The sequence below is a fragment of the Sugiyamaella lignohabitans genome, chromosome A, assembly GCF_001640025.1.
Source record: "Sugiyamaella lignohabitans strain CBS 10342 chromosome A, complete sequence".
NCBI lineage: Eukaryota > Fungi > Ascomycota > Dipodascomycetes > Dipodascales > Trichomonascaceae > Sugiyamaella > Sugiyamaella lignohabitans.
In genome coordinates, this window is record NC_031672.1 from 3,586,617 (window position 1) to 3,609,062 (window position 22,446).

The following is a 22,446-nucleotide window of genomic DNA, read 5'->3' on the forward strand; positions in this document are numbered from 1 at the left end:
GGAAAGCTGGTTGTGGTTCTTGGGCAGTGTGACCAAAACGAAAGTATATCGCGACTCAACTGCCTAAATTTTCCCTGAGAAGCGGGATTTTTAGCCCTCTGCAGCGGGTGGTATCAGTATATCATCACTTTGCTACCTGTCCCTAAATATGACTTGAGTAGTTGTCTTTCTCTTTCGTATTTTCTTAGCTTCGGCGAGATTAATTAGTTGTCTTTAGTCCTGGAGTTCAATAAAATTCAGATCAATTGTTTTTTATAAACCAGAAGAACTGCTCTTATATTTACTCTATAAACTCTTTGATGCACATAACATCTAAAGCATGACTATTATAGATTGTTTACTTTTGCTAATTTATTTGAATTGTATTAGTTATGTATCGTATAGGACTTTAAACAAGATTTATTGATTGCTTGATTACTTTGGATTCTATATATTGAAGACATTTCATGGAGGTGCATTATACAGAAATGTGTGAAATGTACGTTTGTGGAATGTCAATCGAGTTGTCTCGAATTTCCGGTTCGCCATTGCCTATGAAAGCTAGCTAAATGTACTTCATTCATTTTGCCATGTTATGAATAAGTTTGCTGGAACTGAGCATGTATCAACAGTAATCATTAAACTGTGATCATTAAACTGACGAATATATTCTTCTGTTCCTGGCTTCGCTTAAGAATTGCCGCAGTGTCTAGTGGATTGCAATTCAAAAAACAGAATTCACTGGCGGCGACTAAAATAGTTACAAAAAAAACATGTTCCGGACTTCAATTTTAGGAGAATATTACAGAACTAAACAACATCGATCGTTTGAGATCTTAATTCCCCCGTATGGCTATCCGATAAATCGCTAATTGACTACGAAATAAAATATTATAAATTATCTTCTGTCTCCTCTACTTGGAAGTTGCACCTTGGTTAGCGAGTCGGTCGGCCTGTTCATTTCCATAGTGTCCAGAATGGCCCTTGACATGTTCTATTTGCACTGATACGCCCTTCTCACGCAGATGGGCCAGATGCCTACGGCCCTCACGAATGAGATCGTCGTTCCGGACAGGATTACCGCTAGCAGTTTTATAGTTATTTCTTTCCCACTTGTTTGCGTAAACTGACAAGCAGTTCTTGGAATATTCTGAATCAGAGACTATCTTGAGCGAAGAAAGTGGTTTACCAGTGTCAACCTCTTTGACAGCATTTTTTAGTGCATGTCCGATAGCGGCCAATTCTGCTCGCTGATTAGTTTGTTGTCCGCCGCTTAGTTTAGCACTGACATTGCGAGAATCGTTGTCACCGTAAAAGACTCCATATCCAGCAGCTGCTCCTGGTTGGCCATTTCCACGAGAGCTTCCATCTGTATATACCACTTCGGATCTGGTACTTGATCTATTAGCGGATCTGGACCCTGAGTGACTACTTCCGGAGTGACTTCCCGCGTGACCACCTCCCGAGTGACTACTTCTCGACACTGTGGGCCCTCTCGAGCTTCGGGAGGTTGTCTCGGCACGGGATTGATTCGACACATAATTGCTGGCTGGCCGGGCCGAATAAACAGTTGATATACTTGAACTGCCATTTGCAAATGCGTTTGCTTCTTCACGAGTAGCAAATGATTTGAAAACTGCTCCTGAATAGCCATTTGTCGACCGCCGGGTCTCATCCCAAGAATTAAAGACACCAGTCGACCGACCATTACGAACGGCGTAGTATTTCATCTTGGTCGCCTTGTTGATAATTATTGAACGTTTAATTTTTCAAAGATAATTCCGGCTCCCTTTATATAAGTAGAAGCCGAGTCTGAAATTGGAGATTTCCCCCTTGTTTAATTTGTAAGATTGATAGATCTGTCTTAAAATGATAACTCTAATGGAGCGCGAGTGCTGCAAGAAATTCTGTGGTGAGAGGTAGATAGATATGTGTCAAGTGATGCTGGCTGATTGCAGTTATCGTAACCTGAATCAGCAGAAGAACTTTGTTTCGAGTACTAACCAGAATGAACACAGGCAGATAGGATCAAGTGATGCTGGCTGACTGCAGTTATCGTAACCTGAATCAGCAGAAGAACTTTGTTTCGAGTACTAACCAGAATGAACCCAGGCAGATATGCGTCAAGTGATGCTGGTTGACTGCAGTTATCATAACCTGGATCACCAGAAGAACTTCGTTTCGTGTACTAACCAGAATGAACCCAGAATGAACCAAAATATTTTTTTTGAATAGATTGAATCTTTAATAATCATCTGATATCTGCAGCTATTTTATTTATGGAATTGACAAAATAGCACTTCTGTAAATCTGTTTGTACAAAGGGCATTTGATGGATATGAACTTTTGAGTACTCATATTTTCACCTGTCACCCGACTGTAGAATAATTTACTGTTGCAGATCATGTTCATACAAGAGCCTTCTACCACTTATTTGGAAAGCCCAATGTCCTGTGTGGGGTAGTAAAAAAGTTCAATAAGGTTTGTATGTCTATGGAGGTTTTCAGAGATTTTCTCAAGTGCTAGTTGTCGTCTTATTTAACTCGATTTCTAGGCTATACTTTTTATCTCAACTGTCATAGATCGAGCTTCTCCAGCCAAAGTCTCAGTACAGCGATTTTTCAGAACTTCTCAATAGCTAATTGTCGTCTTATTCACCTCGATTTCCTAGCTACCTATATTTTATCTCCATACTCATGAATCAGGCTTCTCCAACCAAAGTCTCATCATAGCGATTTTTCATACTCTAACCAATTAACTAATTATCCTAATCCAAATTCTCTCCAGCACTGATCAGGCTTTTTTTGGTGGACTTTGGTATCTAAACCGTTACTGGTAAAATAACAAAAATTACCTTCATAGGACAGGTCATTACTGTTATCGTCAAACGTAGCTGACTCCAGTCAAATGCTGTAAAAAAAATCAGCGGGGTATAATACCAAGCCAGCAGAATTAGGACCCTTGAATCAGTCTATGCAGATTACCCCACTACCCCTCCCCTTTTTTACCTAGGTAAATAAATTCCCCCTGAAACTTAAGACCCTACCCTGTACCCTTACCCAATATATTGTATACGTTTCTGTCCCGAGGTATCTGCTACAATAGCAGGCACTGAAATATATAGGATCCAGGAGGGTCAACTTGCCAACCTACTCTATTGGATAATTTTGCTTTAGTTTTGATCATCCGTTGCTATCAGAAGAACCTGTCCAGGGCCTAGAATTGTCCAAAGGAGACTCAATTAAAACGCCCCCGCCACCAACATTCACAATAAAGTGGCTCTTGTTACTAGTTGTCCATCCTAGACATCATCATGTCGGCAGTAAGTTCGATTCTATCATGGCAAGATTTAAAAATCCCAAAAAAAAAGCTTGTGGATTAATCTTAATCAATAGCAAGTGAATTGCAAAGAAAATGATACTAATATTTGAACTAGATACATCATCGACGGAATTTGAGCAAGTCAGTTAGTGGGGCGAGCTCAGCTGTAAATTTAAATCAACATATACAGAGCTTAGACACAGCAAGAGCTGCTGGTAAATGGGAGCTGGTTCCAGAATTAGCTGCTAAAGTTATTAAACATGCTCCAGCCTATGCTCGTATGGCACAGATAGCTCAAGTGGAGGCCAATTTGACACTTTTATTGAAGAAGCGGTCAAGTCGTCAAGATGAGCTGTTGCTGCCAGTTGTCAAAGGTAGCTCTTTAGGTGAACAATTGAAATCTGTAGCGTCATCTTTTCCTGAATTTTCAGAGTCTGGATCTCCTGATGCTGCAGAAGCCAATTTTATTCAGACTGTTGTGCGAGCCCATCTGCATTTAGTCCAAGGGGATTTCCAACAGGCTGCTCAGACATTGGGAAGCTTTCCAATTCCGAATAACCCGTCACTGGTATATACAAAAGCGGCTGCTTTTAAGGCCAAAGCAATTTTGGGAGCCGCTTTCCAATTGTATGGAAATTCCAATGGTGCCATTCTTACTTATAAAGATCCCTTAGGAAAGCCCTCGTACCCAGAAGAAGTGGCATGGGCCGAAGTTTTGTACTATAAATTCGCTTCTCTAGTGACATCTGATGCCGGAACTGTGGCTCCTGCTAATAGCAAGAGCTTGACACTTTATGCCCTGAGAGAATATTCTAATATCGCTGGTAGAAGTCAAGTGGCAGTTGGTGATCGAAATAGCCGACTAGCATTACATCGATTATTCCTTGACCATGCTTCTAGTGAACTTGCCAATGATCCTAGTAACTTACAACTTCAGAACGATGTTCGACAGATTTCTCAAAGTTATGAAGGCACACTTTTCAATGGCTCAGCCGGTCGTGGTAACAGTGAAGGACATGGCAAGGGTGACTCTTCAATTGAAGAATATCTACGGGTTTTGCTTCAGAACTGGCGTGCCACTACAACATTGACAGTGCCAAATGGGCGTATTGTGGATAAGCACCAAATTTCATATGCAAATCATATTTTCGAGGTGCTGAAAAAAGCTGCATTCACCTCGTTCCATTCACCCCTGGTCATGAGGTACCACGTCGAGGTGTTAAGTGCCCTTGGTCACTATTCTGAGGCAATGGCTGCTTTTGACACCTATTCTGCATACCAAGAGACTCACAGGATTCGTGTTGAGAGTGGTGGGGATTTGGAAGGCCGCCAGGGAGATTCTACTTCGGGTGTCTGTGAAGCTTTCCACAAAGTCATCAATATTGCCATTCATATTAATAGAGATCGCAATAAGGCCAAAGATCTGGCTGATAGACTTAGTACATGGATACCACATGTTGATGCCCCAGTGGATGGCATCGCTGGATTGACTATTAATGGAAGTTCCAGTGAAGTTACTAATGGTCATGCAAATGGTATTCCAAATGGTCATGCAAATGGCGCTATCAACGGTACCGTTCAAGAACATTCCAAGAAAGAAATTAACGGGTCTGTCAATGGTAATACTAACGGCAAAATTGACGTTGCTCGTACTACTACTGTTGCCAGTGACGTGCCACCAGAAGTATTGGCGAAAGCCTATGGAGCCGTTGCCGATGCTTATGCATATTACAGCAAAGCAACATTTTCCGACGAATCGCAGTTCCAGTCGATTATTACTACTGCCTGTGAAAACTATGAACAATCTCTTAAAGTGTGGCCGCAACACAGCACGACGAGCTATAACTATGCTTTGTTATTAGCTCAAAATGCTGACCCGTCAAAGGCATTGGAAGTGGTTAGAAACGGACTGGTTTACAAACAGAATCACTATCCTTCTTGGCACTTGCTTGCACTACTGCTGACATCTCGTGATGAGTATGAAGCTGCTAATAAGCTACTTAATAGTGCGATAGAGCTGGCGATAAAGGAGTACGAAGAGGGAACACTTGGTGGAATTGAGGTGAGAGGATGCGTTTTGCAAATGAAGCTCACCCAACTGGCCATTATTGAAGCGACCGCCAATATTGAGACTGTTTTGGATTACCTTCCAGAGACCTTGGCCTTGTATGGACAACTGTTCCCGAACTCACAACCTGTCATTAACAAGGAAGGAGTTAATACAAATACCAAGGATGAAGTGAATGACCATGCTGTTAAATCTCGCCGTACATTGAGTCGAATAAAAACTTCAGACCGACGACACCGCAGTAGATCTAAATCACGAGGCCATGCCACTAACACTAAAACTGCACCTACCTCTGATGTTGAAGATGAGCAGTTGTCTAAGCCAACAGAACTATTACAGCAGCAGCTTTTCCAGGATGTGTGGCTGTACATTGCCGGTGTATATCGACGGGCGAAAATGGATCGTGATGCTGAAGAGTGTATTGTTGAGGCTGAACACATGTTTCGAGAATCTGCAGATACTCAGGTTGAACTGGGTCAGCTTATGGCTAACGACCGTCCTCTGCATTCACTCAAACAATTTGAAGCTGCTCTTGACGAAAATGGCGATCATCTCAATGCTACCCTGAGTCTGGCCGAGCTGGTTTTATCTCACTCGCGACTAGGAAAGAGTGACAAGTCTGCTGAAGCAACTTCTTCTTCTTCTGTACAGCCTTTTGAATTTTTCATTTCTCACAAAGACGAACTAGCAGCACACGCAAGACTCCAAAGTCTTTTAGAAACTCAAGTTACAAAGAGTCCTGGAAGATACAGCTCAGAAGCCTGGTTTTTTCTGGGTTCTATGTATGAGAAAGCTGGCGAAGACAAAAATGCCCAGAATGCTTTGTGGAAGTCTGTTCAAATTGAGGAGGTGCGTGGTGTCCGTGACTATAGCATCTCGCGCTACTACGAGTTGAAATGAGTCGGACGTTATATATACGTGATAAATCACTGTAGTTGTATTTGTTTATATATCAAATGATAAGATGAAAGAGCTTTCTATACCCCACGATCTCATTCCAGAGTAATTGCTATTGTTTAGAATCGATTGGAGTGATCGACTCGAGCGTAGCGAGAGGAGCAGCGGGGTCTGGGGCGGAGCCCCAGCCGCCGGAGGCATTGAAACAGTCAAGAAACAATCTGACATTACATTATTATCGTAGTTACGCGTCAACCAATCCGTAGAATAGGGCCCAAGTGAGAATGAATCCTGAGAGGCCGGAGAGCACGTCGCTAATCCAGACATCTCCCAGAGGGCTCATGAAATATTTCTTGGGAGAACCTCCTGCCACAACTACAAAGACAGCTATACTGACCAGCAGAGAGGAGAGGAAATAGAAAATGAATCCATGAAAAGACTCGAGCCGCAGAACTCCAGCACCAACACCTGATGCTAGAGCTGTGATATTTCTGATTCTCGTCAAAGCCTGAAAAGGAAAGTTAGAACCTGCTCTCACTGGTAATAAGTAGTGACTGTAAAGCCTATTCTTAGCCAGTTTATTAGACTAGAGTACTCAGACTGCTTTAATACTTGGACTCCAACACAACCACGACCCGAGGATATCTACCACCGAGAATGACCCTCGGGGATATCAACCAAGAATGGAGAAGAAAACAGGGCCAAAGCCAAAGTGCTAGGTGCCGGCTCCTTAGTATCTTACCTTTTTGTTGGCCTGGATATTGTCAGGGAAGAGTGGCGAAATTGCCTTTTCTCGGAGATCAGACATGATTCGTTTTAATAGTCTATGTTGGCTGCTCCACTGAAGATGTCAGTCGTAATGTTCATGAAGCTCCAAGATGCATGAGGGTTGGGTGTTTTCATCATATCCTTCTGCTGCACTTACAGTACCTTCCCCCTGAACTATCCAGAGCCGTTGAAATGGTTTCTAAGTAAGTATTGTGGACTTAATTTCGAGTTGAGTCTCTAATTTCGTACATCATATGCTAACTCTCGATTTAGTTGCAGAGATCTGAGAAATGGTGTCGCAGTTTGTCTACAACGATCACCTTGCGTGATGTTGGATCGAAACACCCCCAAACAATGTCTGGACGACCCACAGCTGTTCAAGACGCTTCCTGAAGACTGTATTGTTCTTTTCAAAAAGTATATGGAGTGCAAGTAAGTTATTTTTGGATGAGAGGACCGATATTTGCTTCGTTTCGACTGGGTTCTGGGTAGACCGAGAATAGTGTTTCGGGAGACTCAAGACTCTGTTCTATTTTATTCTCTTTTGATTAGGAGAGCGTTTACTAACATGATTAGAATGGGTGCTGTGGATATGCGTAAACGATTTAGAGGAAACGGACCGCAGTCTGTGGGTAAATACGATAAAGAGCTGTCACAGTTGTCTTCAGGCCAGTTCGATATGGAGGAAGAGCTCAGGATATTAGAAGGAAATGATAGGAGGAGTAAGAAGTAGATATCTTTGGGCCACTTCGACATTTAGGAAGCTCGGGGGTACTAGAAGGAAATGATAGGAGATTTAGGAAATAGGATTTTATCTACGATCTCCTTTGTAAATAGTATACAGTCGCTGAGACAAACGATCGCAGTAGTACATAATGGTAATAGTAATAATATTTACTATGATTTATATAAAGGATGTTAGCTGCATACAATCCAGGAGTCCTCCAGGAGTTCTCAAGGAGTCCAGAAGGGCATTTTATTCTACCCAATTCTTGAGTCATGACGCCAGAGAAAAAGATATCTGGCCATGCTCTACAGCTAGTAAGCTCTCTATAGAGAGGTGCCGATTGCTTCAATCTGTTCCAGAAGCTGATCGATAGTCTCAGTAGTTACGCTGTGTTGAAGTTAGTAAAAAGAGTTCGTTATACAAAAGGAACCAACCTGCCGTGGGCTAGCGAGATTTCTAAACCTCGAGGAGTACGCCACCGTGACACAAACGACTCGGGTAGACTTCTTACTTACTTGGGGGAATTAACCACTACACGGAAAAACTCTCCTGTTCCACTTGAGTGTGGTGAATAATCGACTAAAAATTTTCCTCGCTTGAAAAGTTGGCTCACTATTTGGCGAGTGTGGTTCGAGTTTTCTTCAGCTTTTTCTGAGATGGATTTGAACTGAGTTGATGGATGGTTGAAATAGAAACATGTTTGAAGACATGGAGGAGGGAGATCCGAGATCAAAGTAAACTTATCAGATTCATGGACCTTGCGAGCAAGGTACTCGGTGACACTAAAGGAATGGTCGATACGTTCGCCAAATCCCTTTGTACCATACCAGTTCCAGGCAAGATACATCTTAAGAGCATCTGAACGACGACCACAGCCCATGGTGCCATCAGCCAAGTCAAAGTTATCATCACCATCATGGCTATTGTGGAAGAGATATGGTGCTTGCAGAGAGTTTGCCTGTTGAAATGTAGCCTCGTCAGGAACCAGTAAGAATGAACAAGTACAAGGAACACCCAGCATTTTATGTGGATTTACTGTGATACTGTTTGCACGGTGTGATCCCTTCAGCTTGTAGTTCTGCTTAGATGAGAAAATGACATTACCACCCCAGGATCCATCAATATGAAACCATGTCTTATACTTTTCTGAAATATCTGCAATCGCATTAAAGTCGTCAAAAGATCCATATACAGTAGTTCCTGCAGTACCATTAATATATAGAGGGGTATACCCATCTTGAATTGTTTTTTGGATGAGCTGTTCAAGGTGATCTGTATCCATTGTACCATCAGGGCGAGTGTTGACTTTAAAAAGAGATCTACTACCGAGGCCACAGAGAATAGCTGCTTTCTCAACACTGTAATGACAGTGGTTACTGGCATATACAGCGAACTTGTGGTTGCCATTTCCTTCAGTTTTGGTATCTGGGAAGAGAATACTTCGTGCAATGTGAAGACTGTGGATATTCGAGTATGAACCACCGGGGAAGGTCAGTCCACCAGACCGTGATCCTGTAAAACCAAAAAGCTTGGCATACTCATGACCGGTCCTCTTTTCTATCAATGTCAGTGCTGGCGAGACCGTGAATACATGAACATTTGTATTGAGCATCGACAGAAGAAGGTCGCCTGCTACCCCCACGGAATTGTTCGAGGCATACAGTTTGTCCAAAAATCCATTGTGCCAAGTAACTACAGAGTTATCCAGAACAGTGTCAACATTTTTCAGCAAACCTTCGATTCCTTGGCCTTCTTCTGGGATAGAAATATTAACAGAGGTTGCTAAAGCCTTAGGATCGGCTGAACTTCCAATAGTCCCTGAAGGCGAATCTGCCACTCTAACGTACTCGACAAATGTTTTAGTTAATGATTCGAGAACGAGCTCTAACTCGTCGGCCCGACTTGAAGGAGAAATCGTAGCTGTCATTTCCAGAATAATATTTATGACCTTTTGTTTAAAGAGTGACTATAAAATGAAATTAATACTGATTTTCGTAATTTTGACATCATGCATAGTATTTCGACATCTCTCACAAAATTCGGTAAGACCATGTCGATCATTTCGGCTGGACATTAACGGTCATATATATCAGTTGGACCGTAGCCTGGTAGTTATTTACTATCTGACTCCATTCTATATGAATTATGTCAATATGTTACTTTAAAGCTTTTTTATTCTGAAGAAGTCCAAAAAATAAAAATGGATGGGCCATTTAAATAGAATGAGAGCGACGTTTAAATGACATATAGAGCTAATTTAGTCAAGCTAGACCAAAGACCAGAAAGTTCCGACCTTCACCCGGTTCAGTTTTTTTCTTTTTTATTGTAGATTCACAACATCTGGAGTGATTTAGAAAATATAAACCACTACTACACGACATAGTGGAGATTTTCAGTGAGCTAATTTAATTGTGCGGGTTCATTTTGTGGTATAAGTGCGTGGCTTCAAAATTATATCAAAATATCAATCAATCAGTTTCTCCCCCTTATATTAATAATAATATTCTCCCCCTTTTCAATTTAAATCAATCAATAGTTTTAATTCTATACACAAGTAATAGATCTCAAATAATATTAAGACCTATCATTTATACACCATTAAGAGTACCACGCTCGCATTTACCTGGCTGCGGGCAGTTTGGCAATTATTTTCCTTTATTCAAAAAAAAAAATTTTTTTTCTTAAACTTAATAATAATAATAATAATTAATCAATATTAAAGTCCTAACACAATTATACAACAACATTAAAATATTACTATACTCTCGTAATGATAGTAGGACTATTCTACTATTGGCCCCCTACAGGCTATACCTTCGTGTTGGTTTCAACATGTGCGCTAGATAGGCCGGATTCCCCAGAACCTCCCTTTCCGAGCAGTGGAAAACCTGAACACCTTTGAGTAACCTTAGTATTTACTCCAGTGGTCAGGGGAAACCGCTGCTAGCTAATTCTCCTTAGAGAACGTGCTATCTTAGCTTAAAAGTGACGGATTCGCCTTAAGGAAGGAGGCGACCGCTTTGAGACCCTTTCGGGTATCAAGAAGAGATGGTAGATCCAACTCACGGGATGCTTCGCGGAGGATCTGTCGATGTTCTTCAGTAAGTGGACAGTCGCGGAGGATATGCTCCACCGTTTCTTCAACTCCACATCGGCAATCATATCTACGATTACTGATTCGAAATCTCTGAAAGAACGAGCCCATTGCACCCATACCCGTTCTTAACTGAACCAACTTGCTTAGTTCTCCTCGCGGACTTTCATAAAGAAAAGGTCGCAGTGCATTCGCGTGCTTTGTAGAGTAGAGCCGGGGAGCTGTGAAGGACCGGTAAAAAGCTCCTTTCGGCGACTGAGTGTACTCTATCTCCCATTTTTGGTAGCATTGTGATCTAATTTCCTTGCGTATAGATTTCTTCTGGCTGCTTGCTTTGGATATGGCTTCACTGTCTCTGGAAGCCCACGGGGGTTTCCAAAGTCTGTACCTGTCCTTTTTGATGTCCGTAGCTTCAACTGTCCTATACAATTCATCCAATCGGTCACCCAGTATGGTTCCAGAATATAGCTTTCTAGCTCGAATGCGGTGGGGGTTATACCTATGAAGGTCACGATGGAGTCGTACTAAATAATATTGTTCGGTTTCCAGCATTCTATGCTCAACAGGGGGGATTTCCGCGTCTCGGTGGAGGCTGTCAATGGCCGTTGGTTTGTAGGCCCCTAAGATACTTCGAAGAGCTGCATTTTGGATCCTTTGGATAGCCTCTTTTAATCCTTTGCCGATTCGATTGTACCAAATTGGACTGGCATACTCGAGTATCGGCCTAACACAGCTTTTGTAGAGGCATCTCATGGTAGCGCCAGTTACTCCTCGAGTAACTCCTCCCAAGCGACGAATGATATTTAACGCTGACTGGCCTTTGCTGATTACTGATTTAGCGTGCTCGTCGAACTTAAGTTGGCGGTCTATAGTGACTCCTAATAACCTTAGGGAGCCAGTTGCCTGAATTCTCTCCCCCGTGGGGAGTATGAGCCGCCTACACCCCTTTGGAGTTACACGTTTCGCAATGTGCATGAATCCCAGCTTCTCGCCGTAGTCAATAAACGCATGTGCTGAAGTTGCCCATTCATGGCATCGAGCCAAGATATTGCTCAGCTTGGCCGTGTTTTCTGCGTATCTGGTGCTCGATACATAGATGGTGATATCGTCAATGAATCCAATGACTTTGCCGCCCATGCTTTTGATCAACGGATATAGCGGGCTCGTGTATATCAGGAATAGTAGTGGGGATATGGGCGAGCCCTGAGGAATACCCGTTGCTATTCTACGCTCTTTGGTACGCTTCCCATCAATCACCAGGCTTGTTCGTCTTCCTCTCATGAATTGGTAAACCCAGTTCTGCACTGCTGTAGGTAGCCCCATTCCCCCCATAGTGTCGAGGAGCGTGTCCCGGTGGACGTGATCAAAAGCTCCTTTGATATCTATGGCAAGGACTGAAGTAACCTGACCCCTCTTCATTCGTTTTTCAGCGTGATGCACAAGCTTGTGGGCTGCTTCCACTGCGGAGGAGCCATGGCGACCACCATACTGATCTACTGGCAGCATTCCACTGGTTAGAGCTGTCAGTCGACGTTGCATAATCTTCTCCAGAACTTTGCCTAGTGTACTCAGTAGTGTAATCGGCCGGTAGGACCGCGCCAATGTAGGATCTCGCTTTCGTTTGGGAATAACGACAGTGATTCCTTCTCGAAAGCATTTTGGATGATAGCCAACTCTAATGCAGTACTTTAGAAGGCCCTTCAGCAATTTACGGAAGCGTTTCACTACCCACGCTCTTTTGATAGCGACGGTTTTGACTCCATCAGGCCCGGGAGCCTTGTGAGGCGCTTGATCGCGTATGGCGTCTTCGATTTCTTGCGTACGTAGGCTCTTCCATTGGCCGGTTTTGACCACTTTGAGCACTCTTCTCGTCGACGGCGTGACATGCGGAAACAATCCCCGATAAAGTTCGTCTTCCTGCTCTTCAAATGTTTGAGCCAATTCGCCGGTTTCCAACCGGAGGGCGGGCATTACCGATTCTTGTTCGCGAGGTTTGATCATCTTATGTGCGTCATAAATTTCGCCTCCACGACGTGAGGCGAGGAATGAGTTCCAGGTGGTGTTCTTAGCCTCTAGAATCTTAGAGGCATACTCCTCATTAGCTTGCTGCCGCAGCCTTATATTCTCCTCAGTGGGCTTACTGCGAGCTCGTCTTCGAGCTCTACCAACGTCGCGCTTGGCCTGTCGTAATTCAGGTGTCCACCACCTCTTGCTCCTAGGAACAATCTTCAATTTTGGCACCGTCTCATCCAAACAGTTACAGAGCAATCCAATAAGCTTTGAGGCGTATCTGTCTGCGACTTTGTGTGTAGATTTTCCATTGCTGTAGCCCCGGAGTTCCTTAGGAATGGTTACCATAGCCGCTCGGGAGTTCAAAACCTTCTCGAAATTTTCCCAATCAGCCCGCTTATAATTGTACCTTCCACCATAGGTTTGAAGCAACTCAATGTCTAATGGATTGGTGTCGATCCTCCATTTCTGAAGGTAATGGTCGGAGCCTACATCTTCACTCTTCTCTGGCGTGATGGTTATGTTTGGGGTTGTGAATGTTAAATCAATCGTATTGCCAAAAATATGAGTTGGAACATTCGGCACCGTAGCTAGTAGGAGTCCATTGTCGTTAACCCAGTCTGCCCAGCTATTTGCCTCTCGGGTGACGTGCTCAGTGCTCTGCCACATGGGATGATGAAGATTAAAATCTCCTGCGATAATAATGAGTTCTGGAATTTGAGGAAGTAAAGTCTTGTAATATTCCACTGGGTGGATATCTTCGCTTATGCGGTTGTAGATGTTAGTGATATAAAGTTGACCAATTTGGATAGTTACCACATTCTCGGTGGTGAGTTCCCCCACCATTTTCAGTTAAGACTGGCCGTATATTCTCTTGTTGATATAAGTTATTGCGTTGATTCTCCCTGTCTGGGACTGTGTGTGGACGGCTACCCAAGCACTATGTTGGATCGGGTGCTGTCCCAGGTTGAGACCCGGCTCCTGGAGTAGAAGTAGGTCGAAGTCTGCAAACATGTCCTGGACATGGTGTGTTACCGATATTTGCTTTTGGCAGTTCAGCTGGGCTACTCGCAAAGGAGCGGTCAGCTTATTGTCGTTCAACTTCGTTCTCTGATTCATTAGGCGAAGTGGTGCCTGAAGAAGCGGCACTGAGGGTTTCGACGTGTTGTGAAAGGGCAACCAACGAGGGAAGCGACGTATTGGTGCTGGAAGAAACAGCGCTCTGAGGTTCGCGAGGCGGAGGGTGGGAATCTGAAGTTGACTCCTCTCCTGACAAAACCGCATTGCGGGATTCAGCCTGTTGTGATGTTACAGTCGGTGGGGATTGCAATGAAGTGCCGGAAGAAGCAGCACTGTCAGGTTCGCCAGGCGAAGTGGAAGAATCCGAAGTGGGATCTGATACCTTGTTGGAAGAAGCATCGTTGAGTGATTCAGCGTATTGGGAAGTGGCAGTCAGGGGAGACTGCGATGGAGTGTCGGAAGAAGCGACACGACTTGGTCCTGGGCTGGTGCCAGAAGAAGCAGCACTGTCAGATTCGCCAGGCGAAGTGGAAGAATCCGAAGTGGGATCTGATACCTTGTTGGAAGAAGTACCGTTGATAGATTCAGCGTGTTGGGAAGTGGCAGTCAGCGGAGGCTGCGATGGAGTGCCAGAAGAAGCGACACTACTTTGTCCTGGACGTCGGATGAGAGTTACCGGTCGGGTTGGAACGCGTTTGTCACTAGCAGCCTGCCACGGGTAGACTCTCCGCTTCATGTCGGCGCACAGGAGGCCGTAACGCTGAAGCTTGTTGCATTCACTCAGTGAAACCAGAGTGAGAACTATAGACATAGCCTTCGTCGTGGGGTCGGACATTCTTTTGGGCGTGAGCCACCGGATAGGGCTTGCCAACTTCACATCGTTCGCAAACTCGATTTCTTCGTGATATTCATCTAAGTTGGTGTCCTTCGGGATTCCATGGACTACACACTTATACCAAGGGGTGTTATCCATGACCTCACCGTACTGTTGAATAGCCTCTGTAAACTTCTCAGGGATATCGCCTTTGAAATGGACTCGAACATTATTCTTGGGCGTGAGCGTAAGAGCCACGACCGATTTCCCTTCACCCATTTGCTGATTAAGTTTACTTACCAGCTCACTGCGTGAAGGTACGTCGGGTCCAAGTTTGACAACCTTGAAATTAGACCGGGCTGGTAGACTAGCAACCTTCTGGGCTGCTTCAACCGCCTCCTGTTCGCGTATTATTGCTGCTAGATCCACAGATTGAAGTTTATTTGCTACCCATTTCTTGGCATGGGTAACTTCTCGGCGCATGAGGCCAGCTTTGGCTTGAACACGAGCTTCAGTTGCCGCAGTCTGCTCCGCGAATTTAAATTCACGAGAGTTACTCTCACGCACCATCTTGCCAGCGTAAGTCGCGAGGCTTTCTTGACTCTTCTCTACCGTTTTAAGGCGTTCTTCTAGGTAGGCAATTTTCTCTTTGTGCTTAGTCTCGATTGCGGCTAAGTATTTACGTAGAGCTACCAACTCATTGCCTTTGGCTGCGCCGTCCTTTTTAATCCTTTCCATTGCGGTATTATACTTGTTAATAGTGGCGTTGTTCTGTTTAAGTGCTTCTTCTTGTTGTTTAATGAGTTTACCTTGTTGGTTGTTGGTTTGTTTAAATGCTTCTTCTTGTTGTTTAAGGAGTTTGGCTTGTTGATTGTTGATTGCTTTGAGCTTCTCAATTTCTGACGCGAGCTCCGCCATAGACGCGGCGTCCTTCGCCAAATTAATTGTTTCAGGCTCAGTAGGAATCGGGGTGGCTTCAAAGTATTCATCTTCGGCTTCAGAGCAGTCGGTTACTTCATCCCAGGGAAGTGAACGCGTCGACGCGTTTTCCATTGCGTCGTTGCTGGCGCGTTCCTCCGTGGCTTGAGGCTCCATCACGTCCGGAGACCGCTGAATGCGGGTGCGCTCGGGGTTGTCAAGTAACTGAAATAAAGGTCGGCTTGAATTTCGCGTTGTTCTGGTCTTATTCGTGGTGTTTATGACCATTCAATTTTTTTCTCAGTCGCTGTTTTTGACTTTTACTTTTCTTAAACTTTTTATTTTTCATCTATTCCTATTGGATTACATACCTTGCCATTTCCTAGAATTTAGAATAGGAAGTTCGGTTATTATTTTGTTGTTATATTGATATTTCAAGGCAAGTTAGACTCCGTTTTCTTGTCTCATTCTCAACTCCCAATGGCACTGCATGAAAAATAAATTGCAGATCACTTCTGGCCCTTAAGAAAAAAAAGGCATACATAAATATCTCAGTTCCACGTGGCCTAATTGGCAAGGCGTCTGACTACGAATCAGGAGATTGCAGGTTCAAGCCCTGTCGTGGAAGTTAGTTTCAGGTTAAAATCCTGATAATTCTTTTTTCTAGTACTTATATACTGAGGCAATCAAGTCAATATCGAATGGCTGTCATTAATTAAATTTTTTAATAAATAGATAAAATAATATAAATAAAAAAAGTGCAGTTTATGTACGGTCAACCGAACAAAACTCCTCTTTTAATGTCCAAGTAGAATCTGTGCTATTCCAACTAGCGATTTCCCTTAACATTTGACGGATTGTAGCTACTTCCTGAGTATCATCAAGTCTGACACTAGCTGCTGCCAGAATTGATGCAGATTTACCTTTATGTTCAGGCTGATTGTACAAATATGAAACCATATTCTTGAGGATTTTGGTCCGAGCAGCCAGATTGCCTCCAGGTAGACCGTCATCAATGCTAGCAATGGTAGCCTTTTCCTTTTCCTCGAGCTCCCGCTTTTGTCGGATGTTCTGCAAAATCGACGTTGATGACAATTTATTCGACTCAACTCTGGGGGATGAAGATCTAGATGATCGTGAAGTCGTTCCTGGCGTCGTGGAAGGAGTCCCCAGTCTTCCTTTTGGTAAAGGACTACTTCTATTTGTAACCCTACCAGCACTTCCGAAACGACCCGTCCAAGTTGGAGTACCAATCTGGGCCTTTCGAGCAGCATTTCGAGATTCTCGAAGAGCATTAGCAGCTTGTGTTGCAACTCGAGATGCTTCTCTTTCAACCAAAATAGTATCTGGCCTTGAAGCCTCCATAATGGAATCATGCTCAAGAGTACTCTGGACTCCTGACTTTGCAAATATACCCTCCAAAACACTGTCTTCATGCTCCAAAGCTGAAGATTTATCTTTGCCATCCTGGACAACTTCGTTACCAGTTTGAAAATCTTCCAGTCCAGCAACCCCTCCTAGTTTTGAAACTTGATTTAGATCGTCCTCCTCGGCCTTCTTTTGAGTACCTGCTTGTGAAAGTGTACGCTCTGTCCCGGAGAACATACCGCCTGTTTCGGTTCCGCCTTCTAGATCTCCAAGCGTAAATAAGTCATGAAGATCGTTCATTTTAAAAAATCTACGCTGTTTAGGATCTTTGAGAATCTTATTAGTAAGAAACTGCTTAAAGATCTGACGGTGATAGATCTTTTCCTCGATTGCACCAGCTGTCATCAGCCTGTAAATTACCACATCTTTCTTCTGTCCTAGCCGCCATGCTCTTTCCCTGGCTTGAACATCAGTTGAAGGATTCCAGTCCGGATCATAGATGATCACCCTGTCAGCCCCGGTAAGATTTACTCCCAGCCCACCAACTTTGGTGGTCAATAAAAAAATATCGATTGTGGGATCGCTATTGAATTCATCTACTAAACGTTGTCTATTGGCGATTGGTGTAGTTCCATCCATACGAAGAAACCTGAGCCGGTCACCTGTACCAGGAAGCATGAGGTCAAGGATAAACCTTTGAAGGATATCCAACATCTGACGCGTTTGACAGAAGAGTAAAGTTTTGTGATTTTGAGACTTCCACAATTCCACAAGAGCTTTGACTACCTGCATTTTACCGGATTTACTTGGCAAGCCATATTCATAATCCGGAGTCTTCAATAGTACATCTCTATTCACAAGATCTGGATGATTGCAAATCTTTCGCAAGATATCCACTCCAAATAATACCTGTCGTTTACCAGCAAATATGGATTTCATCTCATCCGACTTTAAAAAATTCTGATATGCATCATTCTGAATTTTAGTCAATTTACAGAATAAAACCTTTTCGCTCTTCTTGGGCAAGTCAGCTGCCACATCTACCTTCATTCTTCTCAACATATACGGTGAAATAATATCGCGCAATACTACTGCACATTTGTATGCTGTCTGGACTTGAACATTAGTCGCATTTGCATACCCGCCAACGTTGATCGGAATAGAGAATTGATTTTGAAATACAGGCAACGTTCCTAGTCGGCCGGGAAAAACGAAATCAAACAAGCTCCATAATTCCGTTAAATTATTTTGAATGGGCGTACCTGACAAAATGATTCTATTAGCAGTCTTCACTTGTTTGCATTTGAGGGAGATGTCAGAATCTGGGTTTCTTATCTTGTGACCTTCATCCAAAACGCAATATCCCCACTTCCTTGGCAAAATATACTTTGAATATATTCGCATTCCAACATAGGTGGTAATGAGTACATGTCCTTTAGACATTACCGAATCAACTAACGACTTTGCTCCAGCACGTTTCTTGATTTCCCCAACCGTCAATGGATCATCAGGGTCTAGATCGATTAATGCTTCCTCCATTTGCTGCTCCTTGGTAGGATCCATACCCGAGCCAATGGAATGCAGGATAACTACTCTCAATGCTGGCCACCATCGATGAAATTCGTTGACCCATTGTTTCATTACAGTTGCTGGACAAACTACCAATGCCGGCTTGTCCAACTTACCACTATAATGCAGTCCAGCTAGAAATGAAACTATTTGTATAGTTTTTCCCAATCCCATTTCGTCACCAATGATCCCTCCTGTCTTTTGAGAATACAACTCCCATAGCCACTGAACACCTGTCCGCTGATAATCGAACAGGCTTGTATATATATCACCTGGGACCTTGAACTCATTATCTAGAACAGCATCAGGGTATGTCGGGTGCGGAATTTGCCATTCTTCTACACCTTCTCCTAAATTCACCACCTCAGTCTGATTGTCTTTAGCTACTTTATTACGGTATGCTTTCCTTTTTGAGATCCATCTAGCTAGTCGCTCTTTATAAACGGCAATGTTTCCATCATCCAGGCCAGAGATTGCCGACTCTGCTTCCGCCTTGCGTTTACGCTTGACAGATTTTGGTTCTGAATACTCTTGTTCCTCGTCGTCAATGCTGAAGTCCTCCTGGTCTTCTTCATTTTGATCATGATCTTCAATTTCGATTCCAGCGCCTTCTTCTTCAGAAATAGTTTCAGGAATGTATTCATCTTCCTCGTCCTCAGATTTAACTACATCCGAGTCAGACTCAGATTGGGAATGTATAAAATCGACCTTGCTGACCTCTTCCAACGTACTCCTTGAGGGCGAACTCTTTACTCTATCTGATTCTTGACCATGAACGGACTCGTCAGGACTGGTTGATCGCCTTTTGGTCAATCTTACCTTTATTTTCAAAGGCGAAGGCCGATCCTCTTCTTCTTTAACCTTTGATTCGACTGCATTAGCTTTATTTTGCTGTTCCATCTTTCGTTTTTTGCGATGTCGCTCGATAATTAGTTCTTGTACTTCCTCTTCAGTCTCCTCACCTTCATCTAAATCTTCAAGCTCCATACCGGGAACTATAAGGTTCTGATGTGACTTAGGACGATTATGGGTTGGAACTTCGTACGAATTACCCTTTGAGAAGGGTGTTATTTTACCTGTGCGCACTAGATAGTCATGTTGTGACTCTCCCTTAGCTCTGCCTACAGATTTTAAAGAAGATTGTCCAACTGAGGAGCTGGGAATATCATCAGCATCATTCTGCCTCTCCTGCATTCTCTCTTGAATATCTGCCAAATCTTGATTGAGAGTTTTCAAATGAATTTCACGGATCCTTTGAATCTCGGCCCGGATATCTTCTCTTTGACTTATTTTGGTATTGGGATTTCCCAACCTTTCTTCCAGTCTCGCAACTCGGTTCTCAAAATCGGCCTTTGCCTTTTTTGTTTTATCAAGACGCTTCTTGTCTAGTTCATCATCCCGCTTAGCCATAGCTTCTGTGGCCTAATGGCTGATTAGTAACAAGATCATCGAGTTGTTCCTCTAACCACTTTTTATAAAAACTTACTTTAATAGCTACATCTCTTTCTAAGTCATCTTGATCCATTGACCAAGCATCCAGTGCTTCAAGCTCCGACAGGGCTTTGGTAGCAAGAGTGCCATTGCCAGTGGCAACTGGATCAAGAGATCCATTTACACCCCCCGTATCTTCCCCATTTTCTACTTTATTTTCTGAGCCTGTATCCATAGTAAAGAACCCCTATATCTAAGAGATTCTACTTATTACTAGGAGTAATAAATATTCGTTTGCGATTTGTTGCCAAATACAAATCTAGTGTGAACATGAACAGATGAAAGTGCTTCGAGATGATTACCCTTTTATGCGCAGTTTACTTCCTCTTATCAGCCTGTATATTTATCTGGTAGTCATAGCTCTTTCATCCAGATATAAAAAATGCAATTAAATCACAGATATTGAGACTAACCGCCATTAAGACTCTAGTTGTATGTCCCAGTTCTCTGTCTTTAAAGAACGAACTATGCTATTGATACTTTGCTAGGTAAGCAATCATAAAGAAGAAGCGCAATGATCTGCAGGGGAAGCTACTAATGGGTCTCAAAAGAAAAAAAGTTAATCCAGTCCACATTTCTTTTTATTCTTATTTTTTGGTTCAAGTAATGCTAAATAACACAGTTGGTAACTCCAGGTCTCCTTCTTTCCCAGCGTTTTCCAGAAAATTTGAAATGTGGGCCAAAATACTCATTTTGAGGTTCTAGACTTACGTCAAGTTACCTTCAATCCAAAATTAGAATGGATCAAACCACACACACCAATAGTCTTGATTTGGTTTTCGGATTAATTAAAAATTGGATAATAAATCATAAATGCTCTCAACCCCGTCCCCGCACTCGGAGGTAGGCGGCTAGCGGGTAGTCACTTATCCGACAACCCTAAGCCAGTGCATTTCGTGGGGTAAGTGCTTACCCGCTCAGTTCTCGTGTGGAGAGTAGGGAATCGAATCGAATAAGTCAGTTCCGTGTGCAATACAAATCATTTACTTGGATATATAACTATTGTGTTCTTTATTTCTCGACGGGGTATTGCTGTTGGATCAGTCCCAAGTGTATCATACTCTAACTGAAAGGGGATCATAAATCATGGCCGCCAAATCAGCAGTTCGCTCCATCTTGGAGAAAAGTCCCAGTGATATTGTTATAGTATCTGCATTAAGAACTCCTATTACTAGGGCTAAAAAGGGTGGACTCAAGGATGTTTACCCAGAAGAATTGCTAAGTAAAGTACTGTCTGCTACAGTGAAAAAATCTGGCATAGATAAGAACCTGGTAGATGACGTACTGGTTGGTGCAGTATTACAGACTCTAGGAGGCCACAAGGCCAGTGCCCTCGCTGTAAAAAGTGTTGGTTTTCCTATTTCTACTACCACAAATACCATTAATAGACAATGTGGTTCATCTGCTCAAGCAATGTCATATATTGCTTCGTCAATTCGTTCAGGAGATATTGACATTGGTATTGCTGCTGGCGTAGAGTCTATGACTTTTGATTATTTCCCTCATAGAGGAATTCCCACCAGAATATCCGAGTCTCTTAAAGCATCTGCTTCTGATGAAGCTAAGAATGTTCTCATGCCTATGGGAATTACCTCTGAGAACGTGGCAGAAAAGTATGGCATTACACGTGAAGAGCAGGACCATTTCGCATATCTCAGTCATACTCGAGCTGCCAGGGCCACTGAAAGCGGTCATTTTGCAAAGGAGATTGTTCCTGTGGAAGCTAGATTTGTAGATGAAAACGGCGTTGAGTCGCCCAATACAGTCACTGTTTCTAAAGATGACGGTATTCGAGCCACTATTTCGCTCGATAAATTGGCTACTTTAAAGCCTGTTTTCTCAGAGACTGGTACCACCACAGCAGGCAATTCATCGCAAATATCCGACGGTGCTTCCGCAGTTCTTCTTATGACGCGAGCTAAAGCACACGAACTTGGTCTCAGACCGGTAGCAAGATTTATTGCATCCAAGGCAGCTGGTGTTCCCTCTGCTTTAATGGGAATTGGACCAGCAGCTGCTATCCCCAAGCTTCTGGAACGTGTTGGTCTTGTATCGTCTGATATCGATGTGTGGGAGATCAACGAAGCATTCGCCAGTCAGTCGGTTTACTGTGTAAAGGAGCTTGGCCTTGATTCTGATAAGGTGAATCCAAATGGTGGTGCCATCGCTCTGGGTCATCCTCTTGGAGCTACTGGTGGACGTTTGGTCGCAACTCTTAATAATGACCTTCACAGCCTTGATGGAGAGCTTGGTGTCCTCTCAATGTGCATGTCGACTGGTCAGGGCTATGCTGCTCTCCTGTCCCGTGAATAAATTTAAAAGATATAACAAATATATACATAGCATAGACAATGTGGTCTAACCTTAGAAGTGCATTACTTTAAAATATATGTGGAATTAGA

At 43.2% G+C, this 22,446-nt stretch overlaps 6 protein-coding genes and 1 non-coding gene across 7 annotated transcripts; 3 read left to right on the forward strand and 4 right to left on the reverse strand.

Moving 5' to 3' along the window:
• Positions 1-893: 893 nt before the first annotated feature.
• Positions 894-1,709, reverse strand: RNH1 (Rnh1p; the record flags this gene model as incomplete). The annotated part of the gene is made up of 1 exon (XM_018877985.1): positions 894-1,709. The coding sequence occupies one exon, from the start codon at positions 1,707-1,709 to the stop codon at positions 894-896; it is 816 nt and encodes a 271-aa protein (XP_018735334.1).
• Positions 1,710-3,580: 1,871 nt separating this feature from the next.
• YPP1 (Ypp1p) lies at positions 3,581-6,268 on the forward strand (the record flags this gene model as incomplete). The annotated part of the gene is made up of 1 exon (XM_018877986.1): positions 3,581-6,268. The coding sequence occupies one exon, from the start codon at positions 3,581-3,583 to the stop codon at positions 6,266-6,268; it is 2,688 nt and encodes an 895-aa protein (XP_018735335.1).
• Positions 6,269-8,271: 2,003 nt separating this feature from the next.
• GAD2 (glutamate decarboxylase) lies at positions 8,272-9,687 on the reverse strand (the record flags this gene model as incomplete). The annotated part of the gene is made up of 1 exon (XM_018877987.1): positions 8,272-9,687. The coding sequence occupies one exon, from the start codon at positions 9,685-9,687 to the stop codon at positions 8,272-8,274; it is 1,416 nt and encodes a 471-aa protein (XP_018735336.1).
• A 1,047-nt stretch (positions 9,688-10,734) lies between these two features.
• Positions 10,735-13,710, reverse strand: POL92 (polyprotein of L1-like non-LTR retrotransposon Zorro 3; the record flags this gene model as incomplete). Its single annotated transcript, XM_018877988.1, has 1 exon — positions 10,735-13,710. The coding sequence occupies one exon, from the start codon at positions 13,708-13,710 to the stop codon at positions 10,735-10,737; it is 2,976 nt and encodes a 991-aa protein (XP_018735337.1).
• A 2,461-nt stretch (positions 13,711-16,171) lies between these two features.
• On the forward strand, positions 16,172-16,244 carry AWJ20_1138 (the record flags this gene model as incomplete). The annotated part of the gene is made up of 1 exon: positions 16,172-16,244. It is a non-coding gene; the product is annotated as a tRNA-Arg (tRNA).
• Positions 16,245-16,381: 137 nt separating this feature from the next.
• RAD26 (DNA-dependent ATPase RAD26) lies at positions 16,382-19,963 on the reverse strand (the record flags this gene model as incomplete). The annotated part of the gene is made up of 1 exon (XM_018877989.1): positions 16,382-19,963. One exon carries the CDS (start codon positions 19,961-19,963, stop codon positions 16,382-16,384), a length of 3,582 nt encoding a protein of 1,193 aa, XP_018735338.1.
• A 1,167-nt stretch (positions 19,964-21,130) lies between these two features.
• On the forward strand, positions 21,131-22,357 carry POT1 (acetyl-CoA C-acyltransferase; the record flags this gene model as incomplete). The annotated part of the gene is made up of 1 exon (XM_018877991.1): positions 21,131-22,357. One exon carries the CDS (start codon positions 21,131-21,133, stop codon positions 22,355-22,357), a length of 1,227 nt encoding a protein of 408 aa, XP_018735339.1.
• Positions 22,358-22,446: the final 89 nt, after the last annotated feature.